Raw genomic sequence first — 8,886 nt, 5'->3', positions numbered from 1 at the left:
AAACTTCAAAACATGACATTTCAAAAAATGACATTGCCACAAAATTTTAAATATGAAATCGATGCATTTTATTATTCGTGTAATCTTTCATTCGATTAAAAAATAGTGTTCGATACGAGGGCGAAAATTTGTTTTTCGAACTCCTGACGGATTGACGTCAAACGCTGTCGTCGTTCGAAAAACGACATTTTTCGCCCTTGTATCGAAAACTACTATTATTTTTCCCGAGTATTTTTTTTATGAAAGTGGCTTAGGGGCATTTCTGGCAACTCTGCTCTATTTTCTTCAGATTATGACAATTTTCTACTGCATCTCCACTTTTCCCGATGATGTTCTTTTTCAACTTTTCGAACTAAACATGTCTCGGGAATGTCCGTTTCGGTTTCTTCTTTGGCTCTGGCTTCTTTCGTCCAGAACTATTTATGGAGATGGTTTGTTTGGGTAAAATTTAAATTAAACATTAAAATGTTTTGAAATATGTGACTCAGCTAATTAAATTAAATTGATATTTTTGAAACGAATCAAATCAAGTGGTGGACTTGATAAGGTCTGACCTTTTGCCGTCGTAACTATTTTAATGGCTGTTATTTATCAACCGCGTTTGAGTCTTTCCGTGATTTGGTCCATTTTGTACATCTGTTGGCAATTTTTCAAGCAATTTGCAGCGGGAAAATGTCTTTATTGATTCGCTAATGATAAGGGCCTAATAGGCGAGTAGTTGAAAAATATTTGCTTGCTTCGCCGCCACTGTTTGGCCAGGTAAGGTGTGCAACGCTACACAAACTCGAAGGTAACGCTACAGCGACTTGCTTACAAAATGGTCAAGAGATTTCAGCATTTCAGTTCACCAACGCTGTTTCTTCATCCAACAGCTGTCGATCGGCAGCGCGCATTAATCTTCAACAATTTGAAGATCCGATTTATCAATTTGATATCACCACCATTGAACTGATTTTAGTGTCACGTAGGGTGCGTGTGAGACAAATTTTCGATTTGTATATTTGGTGATTCAGTTCCGCTTGAAACGGTAAATATGTTTAGTTGCTGGTGAAGAAATAAACAGACCAATAAGGAAAAATGAAAAAGTTCATTTGTGGAGGGAGCTTCCGGTCGAAATTGGTCGAGAAAAATGACGATTTTAAAGTGATCAAGTTGAGTGATAATACGGAAATCAAACTGTTGCGTTCCTCCAGTTTAACCAAGCCGGAACGGTCGAGTTTCAGGAAGATTTTTGTGTTGCCTCCAAAAGCCCCAGACATGAATGCGGTGAACAAGAGGGTTTTTTTGGAACCATCTAAAGAGGTACATTGGCATTTTTTTCTAGAAAAATACATCCGGGGCGATTTTTTAAGCCTCCAACCCACTCTTGTTATGGGGCAATGTCATCGCATTTATTCTCTGCTAATTAAAAGCAAACCTAAGCAAAAACGATTAGAACCTGATTTGAGGAATTACAGCGCATTTTCTTATGTGAAAGTGAAGAATGCGACGAACGTTTGACTGTAAATGGCCTGAACAAGTTTTTCTTATATTTCCGGCGCCAAAAATTTTCATCTAATGACTAAATCAATTAGCTAATAAATACAGGTTTTCACATCGACTATTTCGCGTCGCAGGAATTGTAATTAGGTGCCTCTGGATTTACAGTCGATATTACGAAATAATCATGCGGCATTTTGCATTAATTTGTGTGTCAATTGCCCGGTTTCATGCAGATGATTCATTCACTGAATAGTATTAAACTAACTCGGTACTCTGCAGATCTCCTGCTGAATTCCTGATGTCCAACCCGCATCTGGACGCATAATTCAATTGTTGCCAACTGAATCGATAGAAATGGACGCAATTAATACATTTAATCAATCTCAATGATTTTGATTCGATTCAGTTAGCCAAATGATGGAAATTAAGCGAGAAGAACCTTTTATGCAATAGTGCTTGGCGCCTTTCTTACACTCAACTATTCGGACAATGACTAAAACTGAAAACATATTGATTACCTAATTAATTAAGCGTACGAAGCTCGAAAAGTTTAGTGTGAATGCACTGCGGTTGGTGCTTCTTCGCTACCTGAGTGGCTTTAACGAGATCGAATCGACATTCCTTCAGTTGCATCGAAAAAGGAAGAAATGCTGCAGAAACATACCGCAAACTTGTAACGGATACTCAAGAGTTTCCTCTTCAGTGAAATGAAGAAAATCTGCGCTAATTTGTATAAAGAATGCAAAGTTGTCTCTCTAAACGCTCATACGGCCCACTCCTACTAACAACATTCCATTAGTTAACACACGTTACAAACTATAATAAAAATCTTCGCGTTCAACAAAGGGGTCTTTATCTCGCTCATAACAGCTTCGAACGAAAAAGGCTTGAAGTAGGTAACCAACTAGGCCCACCCAAAACACACTCTTTTCCATTATCACCTCACACATTCCGTAATCTGCCTAGTGGGCACTAAATTTTCCTTAGTAGTCGTTTGATTGATATTCATGGACTTATTTTGTTTGCCAGTGGAAAGTGCACTTCCTAAGAACAAAGTTCTGATGAAGATGTAGTGATTTTGCGCGCAATTTCGAATTGAAAAAACCGGTTAACGGTAAATATCTTCAAAAGTCAAGGGAGCAGAACAAATCCCAAGTATCTTAAGTAAAATGTTCGGTAAGTGGAAAGCAAATAAAGAATGAAACTCATCAATATTCAAGGAGTTTTTACCGGCTAGTCATTTGAATGGCAAAGAAAGCCGCTTACTTTCACGCCAAAGAAACGAAAACTTGTTGGAAGTTGCGGTACATTAAATGCTATTCATTGGTAGGGTGTAGAGAATTTTACAACCTTTGGAAGTTTGCAACGATTTCCTTGAGAAACACACTAGAAGCCTCAGATTCGAAGTAATTAACATGCCACAACAGCCCCAAAAAACAATGTTCGTATTCACTTTTCTATATTCTAATTTGCACGCATTCAATAATCGACCAAAACGCGTTGTTTGAACTCCCATCAACGTTCACTAAACCAGCACATTTTGACCATTGAATATTTTTACATTATCTGCCACCGATAACAACACTCTAGTTCAATTATTAACCTCTAAACAAATTTCTTTTGTTGGTCACCAGCCGAACTGATTATCAAAGCAAATGGCGATCAAAGAGCAAGGCTACCGGTTTTTTGTTAGTCATTAAACCAGTTTGAATTCTAATTCATTTATGTAGGATAATTGCAAAAAACCGCAAATTTTCGGTGTTTGGGCAGTTGATTTTCTTCTCTTTATGTTTGTTGCCAAGTAGATTTCGTCTTCCTTGTAACATTGTTTAAACGCTAACATTGCGAAATGTTATAAATGCTCAAGCAGTGCAGTTTTAACAAAGAATATTACGTCGCAGTGATTAATGGTCACAATTCAGTGATTATGCAAGGTTTTTTCGTCGCGTGATGTCCATTAAATGTTTCAATTGTTCTAGTTAGTAAATGTTTCCATCCATTCTCGTGGAAACTGTAGCGAAGCACATGAAAACGAGGATAGTTTACTAATTTTAAACCAACGGGAAAGGGATGAAAAGGAATCAAGTAGTAAAACCTCCCACGATTACTTAATCAAGCAAACCCCCTATGAAGTCTGTCAGACGGCCCTAAGGCGCTTCTCATACCGAAGCGGTGATTCACACGAAAAAGCCCCAAAACCGTTTACCTGCATATAATTGGGGCTAAAAAGCAGTTTTGTTTTGTTTCTGTTTGTATTTGGGCGTGGGAAGTCAGCGTTTGTAACAACCCAGAACTGCCCATCATTTACGATTATTTAGGAAAAATGGAAATAACACACATCCATAAACAGTTTAACAGCACTAAATAAAAGTATCCTTGGCTCAGAATGCCGACAAAACAATGAACGTCGCTGGACCATGAAGGTCTTGCGACGTGAAGAATGAATAAAATTACCAGAAATGGATGGATTATTGCAGGATAATCGTTTATTAAGTCGGTTTGAGATTGTTCCTGCTAGTTAGCCTGCCATTATCGACCCAATTTGACGTTTCAATATAAAATTATACTGTCTAAATAATGTTTATTGGAAAATTTGCAATTAAATTTACTTTGGTTCTTAAGTTGTCTAAATCGATAATCTGCTCGTATCGTTCGTGCAGATAGTTTTGTCCCCAACCGCGTTACCATGGAAACAAGGCATAACAACACCTATAGCTGTTTGAAATTCATCGTGAGTCCATGTCCAACTAAGAATAAGACGGTCTGCACTACGGTAGCAATATGAAGATATTTTTCAAGGAGCATAATTTTCCCATTCAATTGAAATAAATAGTGGAGTAGAAAAAATCGCCGCCACTGCTGTGGGCCTAGTGGGATTTGATGGGATCTCCGGGCACTCTCAAATGTAAAGTTAAATTATTAGTAATACAGGGCCGTGTTCAGTGGTCGGGCATTAACGTGATCCTCATACTGATCCACTTTGGCGGTGAAAAAGGAAGTCGTCGGACATTATTGCTTTCTAATAACCGGATGTGGATGAACGGGCCTGGATAAGGAAACACTATGGAGAAATGGCGGTAGTTTGCCTATTTGAAACGCCCTTTCAACTATCAAGCATGTTCTACAGGACGTGAATAAACCACTTGAAAGGGCTCAATTGCGAGTTTCGACTGGTTGGAAAAGTGCGAGTTGCAAAACGCCTAATCAATCTAAAAACCGCCGCTCGAACCGAAGGGCAGGAACGCTTTTTTGGGGTTGTTCTGATCGAATTTTAAGCACCCATTGACAGCCTGTCTGCCGCAGGCTTAAAATACTACTTACACCCACTTCTGGCTGTGTGCATTGAACTTTAAAACGTATGCCGAAGAGCCGAAGAATGGTCGCGAGTTCCCCTTAAATTTTTAGTGGGATGCCACCCGCGCCCCTTCTTTTTACTCTGGCACAGAGATGGATTGAGGCATTTCAAATTGTTGATGTTCATGTTGGATTGGGTTTTTGTCTGGTCTTAGTGGCTTCTCCAATTCTTTAAATGAGATTGGAATATTTGCCCGGAATCAAGAAAAGTGATCAAGGGTTGTTCTTCTTGTCTGTCTTCAATAAACTCGGTGGCAAACATTCAAATTACTTAAGGTTGTTTGTTCGTGGTGTTCATTGCCTTGATAAATAGTGCTTTTAAAGGAAATTAAAAACAAGCAACACCCAACTATTGCCATGAAAAATCCCGGACAAAATCCGACCTCCGCCACTGCTGCAGCAATCAACGATTCCGTATAGTGAGTGTGCTGTACTGTACTGTTCTTATGCAGCCTCAGACTTTGAATTTTAGTTGGCTGTGCACCGCGCAAACAAATGCTGATGAAACATGTGCCAGTCGGGCGACGTTTCGGCTACATCGAGCTTGTTTCCGGTTTCCAAATTTTTGTCCCCCCAGTGATTTGTGAATAATCTTGTGGCGTTTTACCAGTGCATTCGGCAATGTCTTGGCTTCGGCGAGTGTCCGATCCAGTTCGGACGTCCAGAAAATTTTCCGGATACGATTTTCCAGAGGATGGCGGATCGTTGTGTTCTGATGACTCGGTATGTAGGGGTTTAAAGCGTTTTGTCGCCACTGATCAACAAATGACGTCGTTTCGGGTTTTTTCGTTGCAGTTATCCTCAGGGAAAGTACTTATGTTGAGCAGCCGCTTTTAAGCGCCGTTTGGAACGGTTCAAGGACCCGCTCTTATTTGATTTTGCCATTATTATAATTTCTCGAATATTTGCTCAATTCGTATGGGCAATTGTACCGGTCAAGGCTGTTGTTACGCAACCAAACAGGCTTAACATTGTTTTTAATCGTCTAGTAAATCGGGCTGTTGTTTGTACATTGGAGCAATAAATAATGGAATTTGTCAAAGTCTTCAAGTCAAGAAAGGTTGCCCTGAGAAAACCTGCGGATAAAAGACGACAAATTTTATCTAATTGGAAATGACGCTCTCTCTGAAAGTTGTTTAATGTCCCACGGTTCCAGCTTTTGTCTGATTCATCACGAAATCATTAAACAACGGGGTGTACGCTGTTGTTGACTGTTCGATGGGTAACATTTTCCCATTAAAGATAATCATCAGTTAAACATGAAAATTAAGTCTGGCAATCGAGAATTATCTGAACCAATTTGATTGCAACTAAAAAGGTAAGAAATATGTGTTTGTCACATAAATACGACCAAACGAAACGTTGTGATTAAAACATCTTTCTGAGACAATGCAAGCGGAAATAAACTGATCAACAATGTCCAGTTGGCGTGTTGGTGCACGTTCAACTATTCGAGCAACGAAAAACAAACGAATATTGAAATCAACCTTTACCGAGTCGACTTTGCTCCCACATGGCATATGGAATAATGGCGTCGGTTAAGACAACAATAAATATGAAATAATGTAAACACCGGCACCAGACTTTGGTTTGAGGTCATTGAAATACACCCGATGGTTCTGGTAACATTTTGTCATAAATTTCCATAAAATTATTAGAAGAGTTTTTCGTATGACTAATAGTAAACCTTGGGGCCTCGACAGCCACACGTTTGCCTGCAATGAATGTTCAAGAAGAAAACGGAATAATTTTTTTCTAAGTTTTCTTCATCGTCAGTTCAGAACGTTCTTGATCGCTGTGCACGTTTATGGGAACGAGTTTTTTGTTTTACTTCGTCGGACAGATGGGAGCAGACAAAATAATGACTAGATAGTGAGTGTGAGAAAGCCTGGATTGATTTTTTCTAAACACTGGCCTGGAAATAGCCTTGGTGTTTTTCTCTGGGCAGACCTATAAGCCGCTGAAAAAATTAACGTAAATACGTTGGCAAAAACAACAAATTGATATAGTTTATGGGAGATTCTTTAACGGGTCGAGGTCGCCAAAGCTAAAATATACTAACACACTGTCCATATGCCTGTATGAAGTCATAAGAACATATCGTGACTAGAGCAGCTTCCTGTTTTCACTAGATAATGTATAGTCACTTTAAATTAGCCACGCTTTGCGGCAACATTCTTTAGGTTCAGTGCTTTTACCGCTTTGGAAAAAATGCTGTTTTTTCTTTCAAGGCACTATTTCTGTCACTGTTGTTGTTCCAACTATGTAAATATGGGGATCATATGTACTATTCGTTTTTATCTAATGGCTCAGTTCGTTTTTCCAATCTTTCCAGGTCAATTCGGTGCATTTAATTTGGCGCCAGCGGTCTTAAGTTGCGTAGCACGGACGCATTTAATGAGCGAAATTAACATTCCGCACAGTGAATGATTTTGTATGTTCCACTAAATGAGTCATTATATCATTTCTTTGCTTCTGCCCAACTTCTAAACAATTTTTTAGTTAAAGGTTTTCCCTAAGGTGTTTCAAAGGCATTTTTTTGTTTGAATTTTTTCAATCATTAGCTAGTTTTAACAATCCAAGTTGCTATTAGGAAGCTTTTGAAGCGAAAACATTTGAGTGAAACCCGACTATTGCCCCAAACCCGCAGCAACGATCAGATCCGATCAGGCGTAGCACTTTAAGATGAAAAATTAAGCTTGTTGAAGGCAACACACGCAAAGTAAAGAAAATACGATGATTAACAATGTAGAGGCTAGAGGAATTGCGTTACACCACAAGGCGATTTTTGCCGATGCAAAAACCGCGTTTTGCCAGACTTTCTAAGGTAATTTCATAGGCATCGGGCAGGTAAAGCCAATGGTTAATTAGCCTGTATCCTTGAAGTGCAGTGAATTGGCAACAAATTGGCTTTTTATTAGTTGAAAATAGTGCACTGTAAGCGTAATGTCAAGACAGTTTTGGCTGTAGTGAGTTGTTTTCTAAGGCGATTTTTGTCTGTTTCAGGTATGTATCCATATTGGCAACTTTCCAGCGAACTTGCAATGTCTCCATTACATCGTAAGTACGGTAAACCACTTTCCACGTATTAATCAATGGCAACAAAACACCGGTTCAAACTTACGGGGAAAGTTTTCTTTTTGTACCACAAACTTGCTGGTAGTTTGTTGATGAAATCATGCAATCGAATCGACTATAAGCTTACTCAACATCAAACAAACCCTCTGACAATTAAACAGGAGATATCTCTACTTCACATGGAGCGTTTCAGTGCTCTGCTGCAGCCCACAGCCCAATTTGTAATATCAGAAGGCGGAAGTTACACTTGGATAATTCGATAATTAAATAGCGTTTATTCGGACATTTAGATAACTGCTTTTATTAATGACGCCAGAGTAAAACAATATTTGTTGAAGCTCATTCATCAAATGTTTCTACCAGTTTTCTATCTAGAGCGAGCTTTTACCCTGCTGCTTTGGGCCTATTGAGTGTCCAAAAATCTCTCAATTTGAAAATTAATCGGAAATTCCATTAGTTAAGGCAGACTTCGTGGCCGTATTGACTAGAATAATCCCCTCAATAAACCATTCAGTCACGGTCCGAAAACCAAATTCCGAACTGGAAGAATTCGAAAAATGCCACCAATTTAAAGTCTGTGTTTTTATACGGTGTAACGAAAATAAACTGAAACTAACGTAAAATTCGAGCTGAGGTTGTTTTCGAAGATTAATGTGTTACGCGGCAGCTAGCAGGGGGAAAAGATCTATTGATTGTGTAATGAAAATAATGGAAAATCGAGCGGTGGAAAACGTAAAAGTCATTTGGAAAATAAAAATATCGGCCGAAATTGATGGGGGCAGCTGAGAGAGGAGGTTTTTTTGTATAGGAAATCGAAATTTTAATTGGCTTGTTTGGCATCAGCTCGTAAATTCCATAACATTTTGGTTGTCTACTGACAAGGTACTAATTCGATTAGATGCTGTTTTATTGTTTTTACTGGCTGTATGCGTTTCTATTAGGAGTGACATATTTTAGAACACTTAATCGGTT

At 38.8% G+C, this 8,886-nt stretch overlaps 1 protein-coding gene and 1 long non-coding RNA gene across 2 annotated transcripts in view; both read left to right on the top strand.

Moving 5' to 3' along the window:
• Positions 1-8,857, top strand: part of LOC109538667 — a 50,747-nt gene extending 41,890 nt beyond the window's left edge. The window contains exons 3-4 of the mRNA XM_048665249.1: positions 7,843-7,896; positions 8,076-8,857. Coding sequence (XP_048521206.1) covers positions 7,843-7,896; positions 8,076-8,177 — 156 coding nt within the window. The 3' untranslated portion in view covers positions 8,178-8,857. The remainder of the gene's footprint in view (positions 1-7,842; positions 7,897-8,075) is intronic.
• LOC125503981 lies at positions 5,020-6,283 on the top strand. The gene is made up of 2 exons (XR_007281216.1): positions 5,020-5,559; positions 5,632-6,283. It is a non-coding gene; the product is annotated as an uncharacterized LOC125503981 (long non-coding RNA).
• Positions 8,858-8,886: the final 29 nt, after the last annotated feature.

This window comes from Dendroctonus ponderosae, unplaced genomic scaffold (assembly GCF_020466585.1).
Source record: "Dendroctonus ponderosae isolate FM_Combo_2020 unplaced genomic scaffold, Dpon_F_20191213v2 Dpon_F_20191213_3, whole genome shotgun sequence".
Taxonomy (NCBI): Eukaryota; Metazoa; Arthropoda; class Insecta; order Coleoptera; family Curculionidae; genus Dendroctonus; species Dendroctonus ponderosae.
Note: the sequence above shows the minus strand (reverse complement) of the source record. Positions and strands in the feature narration are given on the sequence as shown.